At 43.8% G+C, this 24,528-nt stretch overlaps 1 protein-coding gene across 1 annotated transcript in view; it reads left to right on the forward strand.

The window, feature by feature from the left end:
- Positions 1-259: 259 nt before the first annotated feature.
- The window catches only part of LOC142289861 (uncharacterized), a 169,448-nt gene continuing 145,179 nt past the window's right edge, over positions 260-24,528 (forward strand). Inside the window, exons 1-3 of the mRNA XM_075333808.1 lie at positions 260-475; positions 906-1,013; positions 1,100-1,153. Of these exons, the coding sequence (XP_075189923.1) occupies positions 260-475; positions 906-1,013; positions 1,100-1,153 (378 nt within the window). The remainder of the gene's footprint in view (positions 476-905; positions 1,014-1,099; positions 1,154-24,528) is intronic.

Here is a 24,528-nt window from a genome sequence, read left to right on the forward strand (position 1 = left end):
TGGGCACAAATTTGATATGATGCAGGAGGTGGAGGGGGAGAAGGACAAATAAAACAAGAAACTATACCCTTTTTGGATAGGAAGGGGTGCATTGGAATACAGCAGAAAAAAAGCCACATTTGATTTGGATTTATGTTCCACTGCTATCACCTGCTAGGGTTGAGATGTTTGGCACGTGACGCACAAACGACGGGGGCGGGTGTTTTCACCAGCGATATCACTAGCGATATCGCTGCGTGTAAAGCCCCCTTAAGTCAAAATGACAGCATTCCATTTCTTACCCCAATCTTCACTCAGCATTTGTCCCTTCCCCCATGGTACAGATATATCAGTACCCAAAGTCCCTGCTACTTTGGTAGAGATAACTAGATTCGATGAAGGTGAAGTTATACCTGAACAAAATGATGAATCAAGTTTTTACTTTGAAGATGATACAAAACCAAAATTATTTTCCCAGGAGGAGATGAATGATTTGGTAAGAGACGTGAATCTTCTTCGGATCAAGGCTCAAAAGCAGGAATTTATTCTTGCAAGAAGTGTCTTTTTCATAGTTCATATGGAAGATAAACAAAAGGGAGTGCACTGTGAATATACCTGGTATTGTAGTGGGATAAAAATTATGGGCCAAGTGGCCACTCACATATTGGGATTGTGCACCCCTGCGCAACCCCAGTTCAGGCTTGTTTGAAACAGATGATGCTGCTGGAAGGATCTGGACACCACAAATCCTCTATATGGCTTCACAAAAATAAGACAGAACACGGAGCTGCTCCTGCCACTAATCCCTCAGGTCAGGGATTAGAGTATAATAGCAAAGGATTTAAATTGTTGTATGGAGCGCTGGGGTGGACACATGATATTAGATGAATAAATAGAATAACAAACCTTTATTATCCCTCTAAAAGGCCACAATGCGTTTCGGTAGACAAAGCTTTCTTCATCAGGTAAAACCACCTGATGAAGAGAGATCTGTCTATCGAAACGTGTTGTGGCCTTTTATAGGGATAAAAAAGGTTTGTTATTCTATTTATTCATCTAATATAATTTTTCCACCCCAGTATTCCATACGACTGTTTAAATCCTTTGCCATTTTTCATAGTTCAGACATTATGAAAAGGAGTTTGTTCATTACTTTGCCCAGGAAGACAAGTTGGTATATTGCATCAATGTCAAAGAATTGATGTGTCAATTTAAAATCCTATAATATTCAGCACAATGGTGTCTTTTTATAGATTCTTCAAAAAGAAGTCTCAAAACAGTTTTCCTCCACAACAGCGGTTTTCATGCTTCTATCCCTGTATGTCATTCCGTACACCTCAATGAAACCTATAAGAACTTGGAATTGGTTCTTCGTAAACTTAAATATGAAGACCATGGTTGGTAAGCGTGCGGGGATTTGAAAGTCTCGTGCATGCTGCTTGGGCAACAAGATGAATATAACAAATATCCTTTTTTTCTGTCTCTATGGGACATTCGAGACTGAAAAAAATCACTGGACTAAAGGGGGCTTAACACGCTACGACATCGCTAATTGGAACTCGTTGGGGTCACGGAATTGGTGACGCACATCCGGCCGCATTAGCGATGCCGTTGCGTGTGACAACGATGAGCGATTTTGCATCGTTGCAAAAACGTGCAACACCGCTCATCGGTGACATGGGGGTCCATTCTCAAAAATCGTTACTGCAGCAGTAATGAGGTTGTTCCTTGTTCCTGCGGCAGCACACATCGCTCAGTGTGACACCGCAGGAACAAGGAAGCTCTCCTTACCTGCCTCCCGGCCACAATGCGGAATGAAGGAGGTGGGCGGGTTGTTACGTCCCGCTCAGCTCCGCCCCTCCGCTGCTATTGGGCGGCCGCTCAGTGACGTCGCTGTGACGCTGCACGGACCGCCCCCTTAGAAAGGAGGCGGTTCGCCGGTCACAGCGACGTCGCCGGGCAGGTAAGTATGTGTGACGGGTCTGGGCGATGTTGTGCGGCACGGGCAGCGATTTGCCCGTGTCGCGCAACAGATGGGGGCGGGTACCCACACTAGCGATATCGGGACCGATATCGCAGTGTGTAAAGCCCGCTTTAGAAGAGTTGACAACCGAGGCATTCTCTCACCTGAGCTTTGGATTTTACAGCTCCTCCAGAGTGACCATGGGCCTCCTGGCTCCTTTTTTAATTGGGGCTCTTCTTGCTTGACATGTCAGTTTAGGTGGACAGCCACGTCCTGGTAGGTTTGTAGTTGTGCTACCCTCCTTCCATTTTTGGATAATGGATTGACTAGTGCTCTATGAGATGCTCAGAGGTTGGGTTATTTTCATAACCTAACTCTGTTTTTCTCTTCTCTATATCTTTATCAATGACCTATCTGTTGTGTTCCTTGGTTTTCATGGTGCTGTTGGATTCTTAATGTTCTCAAACAAACCTCTGAGGCTTTCACAGAAAAGCAGTAGTTATACTGAGAATAAATTAAACACAGGTGAACTTAATTTACTAATTAGGATATTTCTGAAGGCAATTGGTCCCCCAGGATTTTATTTAGGGGTACCAGAATACAAGGGTCTGAGTACAAATGCACTTCACAATTTTCAAATTTATGGTGCAGAGCTGTATGTAAAGGCACTGTGCATGTAGCAGATCTGTTTGTATCTGCACCACATGTAGTAGAGCTGTGTATGTGTACATATTCTGTGCTGCAGAGCTGTATTTATATGTACTGTGTATGTAGCAGTGTTGCCTATGTGTGCTTCAGTACTTTCCTTATATGTACTGTCAGGGTTGCCAACCCTCCAGAAATTCCACAACAGTCCATAAAAATAAGACACTTTTTTGCCTTGTCCATAAGAAAATATAAGGTTTCCATTATGGAGCTTATTTTACTGTAATATTTTACTGTTTATGATGAATGAAGCTGATGTCTTAATATGGGAATTTATGGCTATAGACATGGATCACATAAAACTATAATGTTTACTATTTTTTCCAGTGTATCTGTAAAATATATTGTCTGTCTGTTGGCAACTCTGTGTAATGTGTGTGCAGCAGAGCTGTGAGTATAGAATGTCTAGAATAATATTATTGCATTCTATAGTTTGAGATTTGTCATTACTACTTATTACATATGTATTATCCTTTCCCTTCTCCTGTTATTAATTGTTGTTGTTAATTATCCACATACTGTATATATAATCAGATCTGGTTTTCCCTAGGGAATAAAATCTAATCTCCCTAAAATATTTTCTGATTTTATAAAAAGCCAAATAACCTATCAGTACTGTAGGTTTTTAAGGGTTGAAGGAAATTGGAGTCCCCATAATAAAATCATATAAGCATGCTGCCCCTGATTAAATTTGAACCCACAATGCAGGGCAGGATAGCAGAGGAAACCAGTGAAATTTTAAATTGCCCTAAAAAATATCGATTTGGTTCAACAAATCAACCAACTAACTAACTAACCATCCAAACATCAAACCAACTATCCAACCAACCAACCACCCAACCAATCAGCCAGCTATCCAACCATTCATCCATCTATCCGACTAGCTAACCAACCAGCCAGCCAACCATCCATAAATCCATCCATCCAACAAGCTAACTAGTCAAGTAATCAATCAGCCAGCCAGTCAACCATCCATCAATCCAACCAGCTATCCAACCATCCAACCTGCTACTGTATCTTATTTTTTCACATTTACGTTTATGATATTCACAAATGATAATATAATAGGTGTACGCACCCTCAGTTATGTGTGCTAATTTAGGAGATCATAAAATCTCATAATCAACACTGAATAACATGAGAATTTCTAATGTCAACAATAAGACTAAAGGAATTACCGTGAAAGAAAAAAAAACAGCCAACAGAGTTTTGTTTTAATGTAGTTGTTAGCAAATATCGTAAACAAACCAATTTAATTGCTGCACTTTATGGGGCTTAACTGTAAGCGTTTATTAATACAAACTAAATGTTCATTACGAATTTCCGTAGAAATGATAAAATATCATGTAAGAAATGAATCATTTGCATGGATCATTAATTCCTCTATTTTCACGTAATTGAATTTGTCAGTAGTACCCTCTCTAACTGAAAACCAGTCATAACCACTAAATTAAATAATAATTAAAGAAACAAGTATTCAAAGCGTAGCTTAGAAGCCAAGGTGCCATTTAACTAACACACAGCAATTTAATGTAAATTGCCATCCGTATATATGTTGCTCTGAAAATTGTGCTTCCTGTGAATCATATATGTTTTATTTAACAACCATGTTGAATATTTCACAGTAGGCATGTACACTGAGGGAAAACTAAATAAGTATTCAAGCAACAAATGAAAGTAGTATATAGAGTTACAGAAGAATGTCGGGAATTTAATTTAAGAATAAGAGAGGTATATGTCAAAGTTTTAACCCATTTATCATGTTTGCGCATTAAGTTTGCAAAATATATTTGGAAGAAACCTAATATTTTCAAAACTATTTTACATTTTTCTTATGCAAATATAATACTTTCACTTCAGAGGTTAAACTGTACTTTATATACTAATTAGGGATGATCGAATACCTCAAATATCAGGCTTAGCAAATATTTTCCGAATAGGTTGCCGCTATGCGAATATTTGATGCACAGTGAAAGTCTATGGGAAGCCCGAATAGTTCCGAATAGTTGTTATTCGGGTTTCTCATAGACTTACATTGCGCATTGAATATTCGCGATTAGTCGAATAGCGGCGACCTATTCGGAAAATATTCGCAAAGCCGAATATTTGAGGTATTCGATCATCCCTAATAATAATGTACTCTCAAAGGTACCAGAAGTACACAGTATTCAGAGCATTCTTCTGATATAGTTGATAAGACTAAGATACTACCTTTCTTAAGAGTGTAGGTATTATAATTTTTTTGTGCAATTTTGAGATCTGCTGATTGACAAACCAGTTTGGCATTCGCTCTCCATTGGGATGCATATGTGAATTAATCTGCCATGGTTGAAGACTGCTCTTAGTGTTTGTCTGACCAAGAGTGGATGTTAACAGAAACCTTTTATGTCCCCTGCAGCATTAGTTGGGGCTTGGATGTGCTTATTGCCCTAACCCAACACTCCCTTTTAACCCAGACATGTCACCAGCAACTTAGTGCTTTATTCTTAAAGTGCACTACATAACCCTTACTTCTAATGAGAAGTACCTCAGACCTCCTATGACATATTTGCTGCACATTATATGAGCATATCAGAATATTTCTGTTAGCAAAATCGTGTTGTGCATTTCATGAATAGTTTGGGTGAATTTAGTAAAAAAAAAGACGTTTTCAAAAACTTACCATAACTTATACATGGAATCTAATAGTTTCCATTTCAGTTTCAGAAGTCAACAAATATCCAGACAGTTGCAAAGTCTGTCAGAGATCATTAATGCTACCTCAGACAGACTTGACACTAGCCTCTTCATGAGGTAGTTCCTAAGGAAACCCCTAACTTCCCTCTTAAAGGGTACTGGTCAGGTGCAATATGCACTCAGCACCACAAGCAGTTCTGGGTGCAAATTTCTAATCCCTGCCTAACTCTCCAAGGCAATAGTATCATACATAAAGAGATCTTTAGAAAAAGTATTTATAAAGATCCTTTATGAGATGCTAATAAGTGCAGGGACTAGTCGTAAGGCCCTTTTTTCCCCCAACTATTCCACCCCCTTAGCATATTAACACACCCACAGGGGCATGTTAACATGCTATACAATGCCAATTGCCCAGCGTTATCAGCAGTGACGGGCATACCTGTGTCCATTGTCACCGCTTAAGATGCAGGGGTTAGGGTCAGTGCGCATGGCACTTCTGGTCAATGTAGGCAGGTGTCTGGACATGCAGTTAGAAGTTGTCTGGTCAGTAAAAGATCCACCAAGCAGAAAACACAGCTTATTTTAGTAATGCACCAATTTTGACTCCATTTTGGAAGCTAGAAAAAAATCCCCCATTTTGCTTTAATAGCGAAGGTCTAAAGGATCCCTTGCTTGATGCTAATGAAATGCCTGTCATCATATAAGCAATCAAGCATGCAGCTTGACATGATTGTCAGTATGACCTACGATCTTATTGGTTCACTTTCTACAAGCTGCTATGAGATTATGAGTAAAATTCTCAATATATGAGCCATTAAGGTGGACATGGAGTCAGCTCAAGTGTGGCTGGGTCCGTGTCTGCACTACTCAGAGATACATCAAAAAACAAGAGAAACTTAGGGGTACTTTGCACATTGCAACATCGCAGGTGTGATCCATGCTCCTGCTGTCCGTGGTGCTGATGTCTCAGGCTCTGCTGTCTCCAGCTGCTGCTGTCTTCACTCTCCTGTTACTTCCAGGTCACGGTGCAGTGAATATGAATGAGCATAATTAGCCAGCCTGGAAGCAGAGACAGCAGCGGTTGGAGAGAGCATCGCTGGAGATAGGTGAATATAAAAATCATTTTATTTCAAAGATACGTTTTGTCTCTGGCACTTGTCACACAGATCACACTACCATGTGGTCCGTGCAATAGCAGTGATGTTGGAGAAAAATGGACATGCGGAACACACGGACATGCGTTTGTGCCGCACGGAAATATGGTCAGAGAGAAATCACTGATGTGTTGCCAGACCTATTGATTTTAATGGGTCTGCATATATACGTGATTCCGGTACGTATAAATACAGCAACATATGTACCAGAATCACTGACGTGTGAAGGAGGCCTAAAATAGACATTTCAAATAGGTATTCCAAAATAAAAAGACCTTTTATATTAAAGATAAAGAAAAATAGTCCACGTGCCTTTATAAAATCACAAGGGACCAGAAAATGTAAGTAGAATCAACTGACTACTATTCACAGGTATGTACACATCTAAATTTAGACTAATTGCAGCAATGAAGAAGGCTCAACTAATTATTAAAAAACAACATACAAACTTTAATAGGAAAACACTTGGCTTCATGTTTTAGGATTATGTTGGTTTTTCTCTTTAAAAAAGCAACATTGAAAAAAGTTCATATGCCATTTCAAAATTGGATTGGACTAGAAAATGTCAATAAAAATCACATGCCACAAGCAATTACATGGAACTGGCTGCAGTATTCAGGTGGCTTAAAGTGAACCAATCACCAGGATTTTCCTATATAAACTAAAGCCAGTGCTATACTGGCGCTATCATGCTGATTCTATACTTGCCATTATTTGTCAGATTGGAGGTATAGGCTTTGAAATACACACAAGTAAATTTACAGAAATGTACAGTTTTTTGATTGGCAGTAGCTGCCCAATGGGGGCATGTTAGAGATGCAGCCCATACAGTCTAACATCTACAGAGGCCAAGAAGGCAAACAGGGGTGGGAATAGGTAGCAAAACCCAATCCAGATATTAGCTATTCGGCAGCTACTGCCAATCAAAAAGCTGTACATTTCTGTAACTTTACTTGCCTGTATTTCAAAACCTATACATCCAATCTGACAACTAAAGATATATATAGAATCAGTATAATAGCATCAGTATAGCACTGGCTTTAGTTTATATAAGAAAATCATGGTGATTGGTGCGCTTTAAGTACACATCTAATATTACAGTGATTAGAGTAATGAAGCTGGGTCAACAAATTATTTTAAATAGTGCTCACAAGTTGGTCAGTAAACACCTACTTAACTTTAAGAATTTGGGAGATTTCCCTTAAAAAAATGTTAGGTCTCAAAACTCAGTGATCACATTTTAATTTACAAACAGAAGCACCCATTGTATTCAGATTTAGCTGCAAAATCTGCAGAGTGATCTAATATTACTCTTGCTTGCTGTCACTGTGTGAAAAAAGCAGGTATTTCGGTGCTGCTTGTGCTGAATATCACAGATGTATTAGTTCACAGTAGAGATGAGCCACCCTCTAGAGGATCGAGTTCGGTTCGGTTCGTCGAACGGAGGCCGCGTTCGAGTTCGGTTCGGTGAGCCGTTTGACGAACCTCTCGAACCCCAATGAAACCAATGGGAGGCAAACACATAAAAACACATTATAAATGTACACATACAGTTAATACACATACAGTTAATAAACATTGCCAAAACACTTACCTGTCCCCGCGATGCGTCCTGCACTCTGTCTCCCGCCGCTTTTCCTTCTGATAATCGCTGCGTTCTCCCGGTAACCAGCACCAGCATAGGACCTATCGTGACGTCAAAATAGCCATGTGATCACTCACGTGTCTATTATCTCATTGGCTACAGACTGGTCACATGGCTTTGACGTCATGCAGGACCTGTCAGTGCATCTCTCCAGTACGCGGTGATCGTTTGTGTATCTCCGTGTACCGGTGACATGCTCTGGCACTCCATCGACTCCCCGTTCTGCTTCCCCATTCCGTTATTCACAGCCAGTCAATAATGGAGATCACCGTTGCTATAGCAACGCGCCTGTCAGCAGTGACATCACCTCTTACAGGCAGCAGCTTCTGGTCACTCACTGAGTGATATAGACTGCACAGGAAGCAGCTTCTTCCTCCCATGAAGCGCTGCTGATGTAGCAGAGCTGCATGGGTTGAAGGAGAAAGAAGACAGAAGAGTAGGATCGTGGAAGGATAAGAGGGAGTAATAAACATGGAGTCTCTAAGTGTGTCTGTGTATTTTTTATCTGTGTGGTGTCTTTTTTTTTTAACCTTTTATTGGAGATTCTTAATGGCCGGGTCAAACTTGCCTGACATTAAGAATCTCTGACTTAATACTAGCTGGTAAAACAAAGCTAGTATTAACTCATTATTACCAAGCAAGCCACCCGGCTCCAGGGCTGTTGGAAGAGTTGGATACAGCGCCAGATGATGGCGCTTCTAAGAGAGCGCCATTTTCTGGGGCGGCTGCAGATTTCAATTTTCAGCAGAGGGGCCCAGAAAGCTCGGGCTAACCTGTGCTGTGGATTCCAATCCCCAGCTGCCTAGTTGTACCTGGCTGGACACAAGAATGGGGCGAAGCTCATGTCGATTTTTTTTTTTAATTATTCCATGAAATTCATGAAATAATTAAAAAAAGGGCTTCCCTATTTTTTTGTTCCCAGACGGGTACAAATAGGCAGCTGGAGGTTGGGGGCAGCCGTACCTGCCTGCTGTACCTGGCTAGCATACAAAAATATGGCGAAGCTCATGTAATTTTTTTGGTGGGCAAAAAACTCCTGCATACAGTTCTGGATGCAGTATGCTGAGCCTTGTAGTTCTGCAGCTGCTGTCTGCTCTCCTGCATACACTATTGGATAAAGTATGCTGAGCCTTATAGTTCTGCAGCTGCTGTTTGCTCTCCTCCATACAGACAAACAGAATCTGCAGAACTACAAGGCTCAGCATACTCCATCCAGGACAGTATGCAGGAGTTTTTTGCCCCCCCCAAAAATTATGTTGGCTTCGCCATGTTTTGTATGCTAGCGAGGTACAGCAGGCAGCTATGGGCTGCCCCCAACCCCCAGCTGCCTATTTGTACCTGGCTGGGAACCAAAAATATAGGGAAGCCCTTTTTTTATTAATTATTTCATGAATTTCATGAAATAATTCAAAAACAAATGATGTGGGCTTCGCCATATTTTTGTATGCTAGCCAGGTACAGCAGGCACCTACGGGCTGCCCCCAACCCCCAGCTGCCTATTTGTACCCGGCTGGGAACCAAAAATATAGGGATGCCTGTTTTTTTTAATTATTTCACCTATTTTGTCTTTTATTCCAAATAAAGAATTTTTCGGTGTGTGTTTCTTTACTTTCACTTTAAGTTTAATCATGGACGGTACCTCGGGGAGACGCCTGGCATGATTAAACTCATTATTACCCCGATTGCCACCGTACCAGGGCAATTCAGGATGAGCTGGGTAGAGTCCCCCAGGACAGTCGCATCTAATGGATGCGGCTATTCCGGCCGACTGCTGAGTGATATTGTTAGGCTTGAGGGCTCCCCATACCGTGGTGCTCTCCATGCTGACAATACCAGCCTCCAGCCGTGTGGCTTTATCCTGGCTGGTATTAAATATGGGGGGAACCGCATTTTTTTTTATTATTATTTATTTATTTTACTGCACGATATAGACCCGCCCGCCGGCGGCTGTGATTGGTTGCAGTGACAAAGCTGTCACTCAGCTTGGGGACGTGTCTGACTGTAACCAATCATAGGCGCCGGTGGGCGGGGAAAGCACGGTATAACTAATTGACTAATGAAGCGGCAGCCATTTTCTAAAGAGGAATAGACACCGCAGATTTGTGACAGATGTGGAGCGAGGCGCCCGTGATCAGTGAGTAGGAAAGGGAGAGGGATTGTGCTGGGGACGCAGGATGCATGCAGATAGCAACATGTGCCCATAGCCTTACTGTGAAAAGCCACGTTTATGGTAATCAAACCGTTCTCTAACATAACTAGCAAAAAGCTCGAGTTCGAGTACCTGAAATTGGCGAACCTCGAACCTCGAACATCGCTTAACTCTAGTTCACAGACACAGAGTAGTGATGATGACACTGATAAAACAATTCACTGTGCATCACTTGAATCTTTGATTGCTATTCACAGACTGAGACTATTACTCCCATTTTCAATATTATAAGTCAGCAGTGAAATAGTTTGACACTATTGTGTTATGCTTGTGTTATGCCTTTATTTAATCCTATCCTGTGTGCTCTGAGCTCTCCCATCCTTAGGCCTCTTTCACACGCCCGTGAACATCACGCACGTGTTTCACGGACGTGTCAAAGATGCGTATTGTCCTCGGTGAGCTGTGTGTATGGCACACGTGTGTTCTCCGTGTGTTATTCATGATAACACACGGAGAACGGCAACTTTCAACTCCCTGGTGTCGCTGTCCGTGGTGCTGATCTTCGGTCTCCGGTCCTGCCGCCTCCCCGCTGCTGCTGCTTCCAGTCGCAGTGAAGTGAATATTAAATGAGCATAATAAGTGGAGGTCAGCAGCAAGTGACAGCAGCGGCAGAGACAGGAGAGTAGGAGAAGGTGAGTAAAGGTTTTTTTTTTTTAATAGACACATGTCTTTTCTCCTGTGCGTGTCACACGGAACACATCCGTGTGGTCCGTGTGTGTTACGTGTGACCCGTTTGCGTTCCGTGTGACACCCGTGATGCCAGAGAAAAATGGACATGTCGGCGTGTGGCGCACACGGGCACACGTAAGTACGGAACGGTAACACGTCATGTGCAAAAATACGTACGTGTGCCCGAAACCATAGGAAAACATATGTCAACGTGTGTATGTGTCTCCGGTACGTGAGAAAACTGTCAAACACATACCGGAGGCACGAACGTGTGAAAGAGGCCTTACATAGTGCAGGCAAAAATAGCATTATTCGGCTGGCCTCTATATTTTATACTGCCTGTGATAGACAGTATCATTTATATCCAGCAGCATGGTACTGTTTGTTGGTTTATCTAGCTACATGTTGTAACTATCGGCCTCCTGATGAACCAGAGAGTTGGGGAAACATGTCGAGGCATGAGACATTAAGATAAGTTATACTTTGGGCTTTCCCTGATTAAGTTGTTGTTCTCATAGAGAACCATTGTGACATCCTGGGTATCCCGGGGAGTTTTTGTGAACCCAGCTACTGCGCTTTAATCACTTTAATTTGAGCACTGCACCTTATCTTTCGTTGCAGAGGTTTACAGGATTAGGACAGGGAAAGCCATTGAGGAGAGCGGGCGCCATATCGTATATCTAGGGTACCAACCTCCACGGTTAGGTTAGATACAGGAGGGTGGGGACATTGTAGGGAATTATTTCCTCCTCCTTCCTGTACACTGATTTTCTATATTGTTTTTTGGTTCAGACCATTTTAAAATAAATATTAAATGTTATGTTTTAGTTGGGGTCTATGTGTATATGTGCCTGTGATAGTCCCCATAATTGGCTGTGAATGGATTAATGCAGGGTACTATGAGGTTGCCCGCACTACCTAGTCAGATGCCATTATTCAGCTCACTGAATGTGCTGAATGTGTGAAATAGCTCAGGTTATTTTTATTTGTTGTGAACCGCAAATCTAATATATAAAGCTCAGTGTATATATGTGTGTATGTGTGTATGTATGTCCACTAAAGGACTTTGCACCGTCGCATTTACAATCACGAAATTTTGTACAGACACCTCATGTGACTCAGGGAATGTCATAGACTATGTTTTGATGGGAAAATTTAACCCTGCATTTTACAGTTACTCTCGAAAATCCTGCCTTCATGAAACTGAATGGAGGTGGGAGCTACAGGCTATTAATAGCAACTGTCAGTGGTTGCTATAGGAACAAAATAAACTGTTAGTATAAGAAGCTTATGTGTGAGGTAGTATGATGTTGGAGAGTTGGATAGAGAGAGACAGAAAAAGACAGACAGACAGAGACACAGACAGAGACAGAACTGGAAAGAGACAGACAGAGACAGCCCTGGAAAGAGACTGCCCTGGAAAGAGACAGCCCTGGAAAGAGACAGACCTGGAAAGAGACAGCCCTGGAAAGAGACAGATGGGCAAAGAGACAGCCGGGCAAAGAGACAGCCCAGAAAAGAAACAGCCGGACAAAGAGACAGATGGGCAAAGAAACAGAATGGGCAAAGAGACAGACCAGGCAAAGAGACAGACCGGGCAAAGAGACTGACCGTCGAAAGAGACTGACCAGGGAAAGAGACAGACTGGGGAAAGAGACAGACTGGGGAAAGAGACAGTCTGGGGAAAGAGACAGACTGGGGAAAGAGACAGACGGGGAAAGTGACAGATGGGGAAAGTGAGAGACAGATAGACACATAGAGACAGACACAAGGATAGAGAGAGACAGACAGACACAGAGATGAAGACAGATAAATTGATACAAATACAGACAGAGAGATAGAAACAGACAGACAGAGACATAGACACAGACAGACAGACAAGGAACGAGACAAGGGTACTACAGCTAGTCTTCTATAAGATTGTGCAATTTTTGGGCGAAACCATGGTTTTCAAGAAAGTTTGACTTGAACTTGATCCTCCACAGATTTATTCGCTCATCCCTAGAAAGTATGCATAATCATGTCTACTTTAAGCCATCTCTCTCTACCTTTCAAATAGTCCTTCCCTACTATACCAATGTTACACCATTTTTAATTGTTTAAAATTATGTTGACAAATATATAATATTGTGGCAATTGCTAACATTCTCACATTTCATTTTGACTTGGTATTGTTACTAATTTTAAAAATTATGACAAAATGAATAATAAAAAATATTGCCAGCAAAAGAAAGAGTAAAAAAGAGTATATTACTTACTGATGCACAAGAAGCATATATAGATTCATTTCATGATGTTGTTATATTAAATATGCCAATAAAATGTATGATTTTACAATTATGGTACGTTAATTTGTATAATCACATAAATATTTAATGAATATTATCATTCATTTCTACTTTTGAATTTCCTCTCAGCTGTTCACTACTCAGAAATATGATACATGAACAGTAGAAACAATACTTAATTAGGATCATGGGGCATTCATGATAAATGATAAAATAATATCAGAATATTTGCATGTAATCAATGCTCACACGTAACCCAAAAATAAAATTGATGAGAAAAGAGTAATGTTAAGCATTGTGATCCTTTTGTTCACTGCCCTCTTCTTCGACAAACAACTGTAGATTTAGATCCATTAAAGGAGAGAAAGGGTTATTGGCAAATATCCATTTCACAACATGGAAATCTAAATTGGCTGTGTAAATACAGAATCCAGTGTTGGGTTGTAAGGTTTGGTTTGGAGAATTGCCAAAGATGTAATGTATTTAGCTGGGAAAAGTGCCTAAAAGTTAATTGAGAGGAAAACACTAATATAAAGATCCTTCCTCCATCACTTCCCCTAATAAAAACATGCAATAGCTTTACATATGGCACTGACAATGGGATAAAATGTAGTCATGTACATATTTATCTTCACATATGTTTGAAAAGCAAAATTGCCAGTTACTGTAATAATAATTATTATTATTACTACTAGCAAAAGTATAGATTTTTTTTTCCAATGACAGTCAATTAATCTACGAGTTCTTTTTTATCTTCCAGTAAAAAAGTTTTGACATAGCAAGCTATTTTATTCAACATTTGCCTCCTTGTATTATATGTTGCAGATCTGAATTTATCAATGCAAAATTGATGAGTTTTTGTAATTTTTTAATTTGTGATTAGAGATGAGCGAACCGGTCGCGGTTCAGCTCGAGCTTGGTTCGTCGAACGGAGGTCTAGTTTGAATTCGGTTCGGCGAACTGGTTCGGCGAACCACTCGAACCCATAGAAAACAATGGGAGGCAATCACAAACACATAAAAACACCTAGAAAACACCCTCAAAGGTGTCCAAAAGGTGACAAACAACTCACAACACAACCACATGGGAAAGTGACAAGGACATATACTCATGCGAAAACAAAAGAGCTGGACAAGGAAAAAGAGGAGGAGACACAGATATATGAGTATATGCAAAGGAACATCGATGCCATTACTGAGCAACTTGAGCCCTGCTCATTTTAGGCTTCCAATCTGGATAAATTGCCTGAGCTCACCACGTACCCCTTGTGGATCTTCTCGTGTCCCGCAGCCAGCATTCTCTCGGAATGTGTCCTCGGTGCTGCTGGGGGTGTGCTGACAGATAAGCACACGCGTCTGTCCACTGACAATGTGGACAGACTCACATTCACCAAAATAAGGAAGTCATGGGTCACAGAGGACTTTTCTTCCCCTGGGTCAGCCAGGGGAGGCGAAAGGCATGCATATTTTTGAGAGTGCTTCATGCAAAGCATCTTTTTCATTTTGAAAAGGGGGGTTAACTGATGCCAGTCAAGTGGGGGAGTGTGGCCCAGTTAGTGGCAATGAGGGAGACTGTAGTTGGAGTCCCCTCGCTGTGTTTTACATCATTTTCGAAGGGCATAACATGCCTAAGAGGTTTAGTTTCAGCATCTCAAACTTGTTGGCTACAGAAAGGCTGCCTTTACACCCTTTTCAGATCAAGGATTTTCAAGACCTTATACCCATTGCAGTGCCCCAAGAGTCGATGGTCATTCACCACTCCTTCTCCAAGAAAGGGGTGCCCGTGCTACCACAGCAGGTCGCACACAACATCACCGATTCCTTGAGAAACTCTGTGTGTGACAGGGTGCATTTCACCACAGATACTTGGAGGAGTAAGCATGGACAGGGGTTACATGTTGCTGATTGGGCACTGGGTAACTATGGTGAGAGATGGAGAAGGGTCTGCTGTACAAGTCTTTCCGTCCCCACGAGTTGTGTGTCAATCCTTCCTCTGCATGTACAAGTTCCTCCACTGCTTCTGCATCCTCAACCTCGTGTTGGTCCTGCACCTCGGGCCAAACCCTATGTGGTCAGGCCACTTTTCCTTGTAACTGCGCCCAAGGAATCCCACACACCTCCTTACTATGCTGGCAGCAGAGCTCAACAGCATGATGCGGTCGACTCTTTACTTAGAAATGGCGGGGAAATGTGAGTCACAACGCTGAGGAGTTGTGGACGGTAAGCTCTGGAGAGTGAGACCAAGTTTCATCAATGGTTGTCTCCACTCAACCAGCAGCCAGGGAATGCTGGGTGCGACAATGATGCAAACCAGTCTTCAGGGCAATATGACACACGTGCTTTGTATGGCTCACGTGTTGAATCTGATTCTCCAGCAATTTTTAAAACACTATCCCGGCCTACATGTCCTTCTGTCGAGGGCACGGTGTAACACCTGCCTGGATTGACACACTCTGACGGGCTGTAAAAGATAGGCTAGAGGGAAGCCACTCACCAAGCTGGACCCCCAGAACCCTGAAACCCTTTAACTCCTATACAGTGATTTTGAATTACACAGAGCCCAAGTTGATCAATACCTGTGGAAGGCTGCAGTTCCAGAGAATAGTAGTCATGCAGGGTCAAAACATTAATTGAGGAAGAGGAACAGAACGGGAGAGACAGGACTTAATCAGAAAACAAGCAGAGGTGAAATGCGGATCGGCCCACGAGGTACATAAACAGCAAGCAGGAAAAGTAGTCAGGTAACAAGCACACAAAATCATAAAATTGAGCTGGGGGTAACAGTAACCAGAGGTTCATAGCTATGTCTGGCAGTGGTCTGCAGACAGGATGGGCCTAAAAAAGGGTGTGGTGTCTTCCCATTGGTTGTAGCTGAATGATGGTACTTTATCTGTGAGATACCTACCACCTTCATTTAGCCAGTGGTTCTGCATCTGTCAAGGTAACGCAGCCCAGTGGGTGACCATGACCTGCGTCCACCTGCGCCGCTGGCGTCGACTACTCTCCCATCATCAGCACTATGCATGAAAGGAACACGTTGTCACCTGGCGACCGGAGTACAAATTGACGGAGCGGACTCCGGTGGTGATTTAACCTCATAACGACGGCCGTACGACTTAAAGCGGCGGCAAAACAGGGTACTTATTCTGTTCCGCCGCTTTAAAGCGGCGGCCCGAAAAAACCCTGTAGCGCCCCCCAGCGACCGAAAATCTCGGGGGTTTCAGCTACCGGGGGTAGCTGAGACCCCCCAGATTATGAATCGGGGTGTTTTTTTTGGACCCCGATCATGTGATCGGCGGTATACACCGTATACCGACGAACACATGAAAAAAAAAGAAATGGCCGGTAAAACTGATTTCTTTTTCATCTGACATGATCAAACATGTCAGATGAGAAAGAAATCTAACCCCCTAGTGCCCCCAAAGCCCCCGGTACCGGAGAGTCCCCCCACCCCCTCCCCTACCCCCACCGGACATCCAAAATGGTGCCGAAGCGCACAGAAAACTGCCGCCGGCGCCGGCTCTGCAGTCATTTCCCTCCGATCTGAAATGATCAAACATTTCAGATCGGAGGGAAATGTCCTCCCCCTGACCCCTCCTCCGGTCCACCGGAGCCCTCTGGTCACCGGAGCCCCCTCCGGTTCTCCAGAGCCACCACCCCCCTCCCCCCTCCGGAGCGTGGAAGATGGCGGCGCACAGCGCGCGGCCGCCTTCATTCTGCTCTTTCTGCCGCATGTGACACGTCACATGCGGCAGAAAGGTGTCCCCAGGTCCCACTAGGTAACCCCCCGTCACCCCCCCCCCAAGCCCCCGGTTATACGTTACCTGTCTGCCGCTCCGGGCCCGCGATCGCCGCCTCCTTCTTCAATGCTGGCGGCGCATGCGCAGACAGCGGCTGTCAGCTGGATCCCTGCAAGCAGGGATCCTGCTGACGTCGCTGATGCACAGGCTCCACTGTGGACCGGGGGAGGGTGAGTGCAGTGATCTGCAGCCACACTCCTCACATGGAGAGGCTGCTGTTCCAGAAAATGGGGGGTACGTTCTGTGAGCGTGCCCCTCATATTCTGGAATGAGGTTACTGCAGGTCACTCTGCCCTAGGTTGGACCGGGGCAGTGTGAGTGCAGTATTCTCAGATTACTGCACCCACACTGCTCATGGAGAGCTTGCTCTTCCAGAAAATGGGGGATACGTTCCCTGAACGTGCCCCCCATATTCTAGAAGATCCAGAGTCGCCGAGGGACCTCCAAAATGGATTACAGCGACCGGAATTTCTTTATTTTCAATAAATTGGTAAAAGAGGAATGTTTCGGGGAGTGTTTTTTCAAATAAATTTTTTTTTTGTCTTTTTTTTTTCTATTACTGACTGGGTTAGTGATGTCGGGTATCTGTTCAGATGCCGTGACATCACTAACCCCAGGGCTTGATGCCAGGTGACATTACAGCTGGTATCAACCCCATATATTACCCCGTCTGCCACCGCACCAGGGCGCGGGATGAGCTGGGGCGAAGCGCCAGGATTGGCGCATCTAATGGATGCGCCACTTCTGGGGCGGCTGCGGCCTGCTATTTTTAGGCTGGGAAGAGTCCAATAACCATGGCTCTTCCCACCCTGAGAATACCAGACCCCAGCTGTCCGCTTCACCTTGGCTGGTGATCTAATTTGGGGGGACCCCACGTTTTTTTTTTTTTTTAAAAAACGCCTGGGGAGCCCTCCAAATTGATCACCAGCCAAGGTGAAGCTGTCAGCTGTGGTTTGCAGGCTACAGCTGTCTGCTTTACCCTAGCTGGCTATCAAAAATAGGGGGGACCCCACGTCGTTTATTTTAATTATTAATTTTTTGGGGGGCTAAATACAAGGCTAGGCACCCTTTAGTGCCACATGAAAGGCACTAAAGGGTGCCAGCTTAGAATATGCAGGGGAATGGGACGTTATATTTGTTTGACATCTATCCATTCATCCATTGTAGCATTTTACGCTGTGTGCCCACAATCAGGGTTTGCAGCGTTTTGGGCGCAGAGTGTTTTCCCTGCGTCCATAGCGCTGCGTTGTGCAGTAGAAGCACAGTGGAAGGATTTTTAGAAATCCCATGCCCAATGTGCTTCTTTTCTCCGCAGCATAAACCGACCTGTGGCGCAGCTTCCCAAGCCTCAGCATGTCAATTTATGCTGCGGAGATGAGTGTTCTCTGCAGGTAGCATAGAGCTCCACAGCGGCCTGAACCCAAATCGTGGGCTTGGGCAGCTGCGTTCTCCCGTGGACAACACTCACATCTCTGCAGGAGGCTGACACTGTGTACTAGATGCCGTGTCGCTGGATCATGGCCACAGAGCCTAACAGTGAGACATTTGTTGCTACAGCAACATTTTTGTGAAGTACCTGTGGATTCAAAATGCTTACTATACTCCTGAATAAAATCCAGTTTCCAAAATGGGGTCACTTGTGGGGGTTTTCTGATGTATAGGTACCCAAGGGGCCCTGCTAATGTGACATGGTGCGCGCAATTTATTTCAACTTTTCCAGAATTCAAATGGTGCTCCCTCCATTCCAAGCCCTCCCATTTATCCAAACAGAGGTTTTTGGCCACATGTGGGGTATCCCTGTGCTCATAAGACATTGGATAACAACCTGTGGGGTCCACGGTTTGTTGTTGTCTCTTGAAAAAGTGAGAAATTTGATGCTAAAGCAACAGTTTTGTGAAAAAAATGAAAATTTTCAATATGGCAACCTAAGCTTATCAAATTCTGTGAAGTACTCGTGGATTCAAACTGCTCACTATACACCTTGATAAAAGCCTTGAGGTGTCTTGTTTCCAGAATGGAGTCACTTTTGGGGGACCGCCACTGTTTAGGCACCTCAGGGGCTCTCCAAATGCAACCTGGCGTCCGCTATTGATTCCAGCCAATTTTGCAGTCACATGGCACTCCTTCCCTTCCGAGCCCTGCCATGCGCCCAAACAGTTGATTTCCACCACATATAAGGTATCGCCAAACTCAGGAGAAATTGCACAATAAATGTTATGCTGAATTTTTTCCTTTTACTCTTGTAAAAAAAAAAGCTACCTGGTTGAAATAACAATTTTGTGGTAAAATTTTATTTTTTTTTTTTCATGGCTCAACGTTATAAAATTCTGTGAAGCACCTGAGGGTTCAGGGTACTCACCAAACATCTAGATAAATTCCTTGAGGGGCCTAGTTTCCAAAATGGGGCCACTTGTGCGGGGTTTCTGCTGTTTAGGTACCTTAGGGGACCTCCAAATGCGACATGGTGCCCGCAATCTTTTTCAGCCAAATTTCCTTTCTAAAATTCAAATATTGCTCCTTTCGTTCCAAGCCCTCCCATTTGTCCAAACAAAGGTTTCAGACCACATGTGAGGTATCACCGCGCTCATAAAAAAGTGGTTAACAAACCATGAGGTCAAATTTTTGGAATTACCTCTTGAAAAAGTGAGAAAATTGATGCTAAAGCAACATTTTTGAGAAAATTATTAAAATTTTCAATATGACAACGTAACGTTAACAAAATCTGTGAAGTACCTGTGGATCTAAAATGCTCACTATACCCCTAGATAGAAGCCTTGAGGGGTCTAGTTTCCAAAATGGTGTCACTTGTGAGGGATTTCTTCTGTTTAGGTACCTTAGCGGACCTGTAAATGCAACATGGTGCTTGGAATCTATTTCAGCCAAATTTGCTTTCCAAAATTCAAATATTGCTCCTTCTGTTCCGAGCCCTCCCATTTGTCCAAACAGAGGTTTCTGACCACATGTGGGGTATCGGCGCGCTCATAAGAAAGTGGGGAACAAGTTTTTAGGTCCATTTTGTTGTGTTATTTCTTCTAAAAGTGAATAAATTTGGGTTAGAGCAACATTTTTAGGTAAAATTTAATTTTTGCTTTTTTTCATTCCACATTGCTTTTGTTCATGTGAAGCACCTGAAGGGTTAATAAACTTCTTGAATGTGGTTTTGAGTACTTTGGGGGGTGCAGTTTTTAGAATGGTGTCACTTTTGGGTATTTTCTGTCATCTAGGCCTCTCAAAGTCACTTCAAATGTGATGTGGTCCCTAAAAAAATGGTTTTGTAAATTTTGATGTAAAAATGAGAAATTGCTGATAAACTTTGAACCCCTCTAACTTCCTAACAAAAAAAAATTTTGCTTCCAAAATTGTGCTGATGTAAAGTAGACATGTGGGAAATGTTATTTATTAACTATTTTGTGTCACAGAAATCTCTGGTTTAACGGTATAAAAATTCAAAAGTTGAAAATTGCTAAATTTTCAAAATTTTTGCCAATATTCAATTTTTTTCATAAATAAACACAAAAAATATTGTCCTAAATTTGGTACTAACATGAAGTCCAATATGTGACGAAAAAACAATCTCAGAATCACCGGGATCCGTTGAAGCGTTCCAGAGTTATAACCTCATGAAGTGACACTGGTCAGAATTGCAAAATTTGGTCTGGTCATTAAGGTGAAAATTAGCTCCGTCACTAAAGGGTTAACAGCCTTGTGCGGCAATGATGCAAACCTGGCTATGGGCCTTCATCAGGGCAATGTGACACATGTGCCTTGTATGGCTCACTTGTTGAATCCGATTCTCCAGCAATTTTTAAAACACCATCCCGGCCTACATGGCCTTGTGTAGCGGGCACGCTCGCTATGTGCTCACTTCCATCGTTCGCACCCAGCAGCTCAACAACTTTCATCGCTCCTGAAGTCTTAAGGTCTGGCAGTTAAATGCCTGAAATGCGATGTTCTGACATGCAGGAATTGGAATCTGCACATGTTGCAGCGTCTGTGGCAGCACCGCAGAGCCCTGCTGAAATACGGTATGACATATACCCTGGGCTAACTTGATCCAGAGGTGGTGCAGATCACGCTGCTGGAGTGATGTCAGATCAAGGACCTATGCACCCTTCTACACAGTTTACAAATGTTGACGAAGATGGTTACCACTGGCGATGCCATTCTCAGCGTGACAATTCTGGTCATCTACATGATGGAGCACACTGTAAGCATTATTCGGAGTCAGGTGTTGGGACAAGAGGTAGGGGAGGAAGTACAGGAGGAGTCTTATGCGCAAGGGATAACAAGATCTACAGGGTCCAGACGGTCAGCGGCACCTAGGCGGCAGTCATGGTACGGTGGGGGAGAGGGATTATCAAGGGCGCATAGTATCAGCAAAACTGTTGAGGAAGGTGCAGGAGCCCAGGAAGAAATGGAGGACAATCTGGCGATGGGCATGGAAGACTCAGCAGATGAGTGAGAGCTTCCTCACATTTTGGTTGATCGAGGTTGGGGGGAGAGGGCAGAGGAAGGAGGCATGATTCTCACCTCTCCGCCACCAACACACCAAGGACTTGGTCCTCCTGGATGCACAAGACACATAAGCGCCTTCTTGCTGCACTACCTACAACATGACCCTCGGATTGTACGAATTCCAAGTAATGCTGACTACTGGGTTGCCACACTGTTAGATCCCCGTTACAACACAAAATTTTGCAAAATAATTCCTGCCATAGAAAGGGACGCATGTATGCAGGAGTATCAGCAGAAGGTGGTACGCAATCTTAGATCTGCTTTTCCACTAAACACCAGTGGTGCACAGAGTGAATCTCAATGCTTTGTCATGGATAGGAGGAAATGGTCTTTTACTTGTCCACATCTGAGGGACCGAGGGCTGGCTGCTGTTCTGAGACGGCGTTGAGTACGGTGTCCCTGCAGAGTTACACTTTTGGTCATATACAAAATGAGTTGAAAAAGGACAGATGCTGGTGGAAAGGGGAACAGGTGTCTTGGAAAGGGGAAAAAAGTTTGTGTCCGTGGGTTTGGTGGTTAAGCAACAGTAACATTTGCTGAAGAAACAACATCTGTTATGGTGGGATTGGCAGATTTGGATAAGGTGGTATATACTATGTTATCGCTATATAAAAAACTTAAGAAGAAAAGAAAGAGAAAGGTATATATCCCCATCGCCAGGTGGAGTCCACCGTGCTCCCAGATGGAAAAGGAGAGGTTGGAAACTGGAAGGTTAGGTGGAGAATACAGAGCTGGTTGACTCTGAAACTAATAGTAGCCTGAGCCGAGTTAGATGCCACTCGGATCTGGAGACTGGGAGCCCTGTTAGCATCACAGGGTACACACACCAACCCAGCCCAGGAACTCCCTGTTAACAACACAGGGGCCATTGGGCACGCTGTCCGTGTGCGTAGGGGACACACCTGTGGACAGCAGGCGCATCACCAGCAGCAGGCCTGTTAATGCCACTGGGCTGCACTAGCAGGACTGGTAGGACAGGAGCTGGTCTTAAACGTTCTGCGTTACCAACTGTGGTGGCGGTTGCATCGACGCCCTATTTTTGCCTATCTCTGGTCTAAAGCCGCAATGGGTTCAACACATGGAGGTGTACTCTTTTGGAGCATAATAAAAGACTGGGCACCTTCTTGTTGGCTCCAGCCCCTTTTATAACCTGGGTTCGCCCAAAAACCAGGGTGGACCACAATGCACCTCCTGGAGACAAAAGCAGAGTGACACATCATGAGTGGCATAACTAGCATCCTATTCGGAACCGCCACTTCAATGATGACCTCATAGCTGCCACGACCCAAACACCTCACCAGTCATTGTGAGCCAGTTGGGAGTGGCCTGGCCACATCGTCAGGACACCTGATGCCCTATGGTCTATATGGGCCCCCAACATCAGGGGCAGGTCCAAAGAGTTCATTACCGGACCTGGCCTCTGATGCTCAGTAGCATGAAATACAGTTTCAGAAAATAAGACTATCCGCTTCAGTATGCTGTCTAGGCACAACACAGGACTTAGACCCGGCATGGAGTGCAAGTACCTGTGCAAAGAGACTTTTCGCAGTAAGTGTGAAGCCCCACAGGTGTTGTGTCGGTGCATTACCTTCAGGGACTCCACATGGTGGAACAGTATGGTCACAGGTAGGTTGCTTCTTTATATGTATTTTCGTGACGCCACTCTCGGTATTGCGGTCAGTAGGGACCGCCACTGCAGTGTAAGGGAACACCTGGGGCTGATGTTGGGTGCAGTTAGTTGTAGTGGCCTCCCAAGAGTGAGGCAAGCCCCAGGGCCCTGTGTAAGTGTGTGGAACCGCAGGTCGCAGAATGACTCTGGCATAGTCCAAACGAGCATGCGCTGTAGCCCAAAATGAAGACTTAGCCTCAGGAATGACACAGTCAGGCTGAGCATACTCAGTAGGCGAAACACTGGAGTTAGGCTGCGGCAGGGGAAAAATGGCACACACATGCGCACTAGCCGCCTCTCCACACTTAGACGTGGAGGAGAAAGCAGCCAGCTGGACAACCCGAGGCACAGCCCTAAATAGCAGCTGATGCCTGGGCGCAACTGGAACCGCAGCAGGTTGCTTGCGTTTACGGTGGCACCAATTCATAACAACAAACAACAGCTAAAATAACAGGTGTACTTCTTCCCGTAGATAATCTGATATGATCATTTTTTCACGGACACAACCATCGTTAACAAAAGTAGATGAGGCACCAAAACAGCAGCTGCTTCAATGGATGTCAAGTGCGCGATAAAGTGGGCTTTCCTCCACCTCAAGTTAAATATCACAAATACTACATTCCACAGTGATGTAAGCTTCATAACTGCTCTCAAGTTTCCACCAGCCCTGCTGAATATGGGGTAGCAGAGATTGTTGAGTCTGCAGAGCCGTTCAGTCACACTATAGTCTGGGAATCAGAGATCTGCTCAAAAGCTGCAGTGAGTACAGACAAAGAAGTTCTTATTATTAGTATTATTATTATTATTTATTTATAGAGCACCATTGATTCCATGGTGCTGTACATGACAAGGGGGTTACATACATAATACATATACAAGAAACAATAGACAGACTGGTACAGAGAGCAGAGGACCCAGCCCTTGCGGGATTACATTGTAAAGTATTTTGGGGAGGAGACAGTAGGTGGGGTGTAGGATGGACAGAAGCTCCGCACGGTGGTGGTGTCATTTAATGGTTATAGTAATTTACTAACAGATAAGTTTTCAGGTTCCGTTTTAAGCTTGTGGGTGTAGCAGATAATCTGACGTGTTGAGGCAGCGAGTTACAGGAGACAGAGAAATTATCTGCACAGATGGCCAGAAGGTTTGTGAGTCGGATCCGAGCCCCGATGAAGAAGGTGCTGAGCATAATGTACACCCTCATTTCCAAACCGTACTTCATCCTGGTGGAGACAATGGGTAACACGATGAGGACAA

The sequence above is a fragment of the Anomaloglossus baeobatrachus genome, chromosome 2, assembly GCF_048569485.1.
Source record: "Anomaloglossus baeobatrachus isolate aAnoBae1 chromosome 2, aAnoBae1.hap1, whole genome shotgun sequence".
NCBI classification, from domain to species: Eukaryota; Metazoa; Chordata; class Amphibia; order Anura; family Aromobatidae; genus Anomaloglossus; species Anomaloglossus baeobatrachus.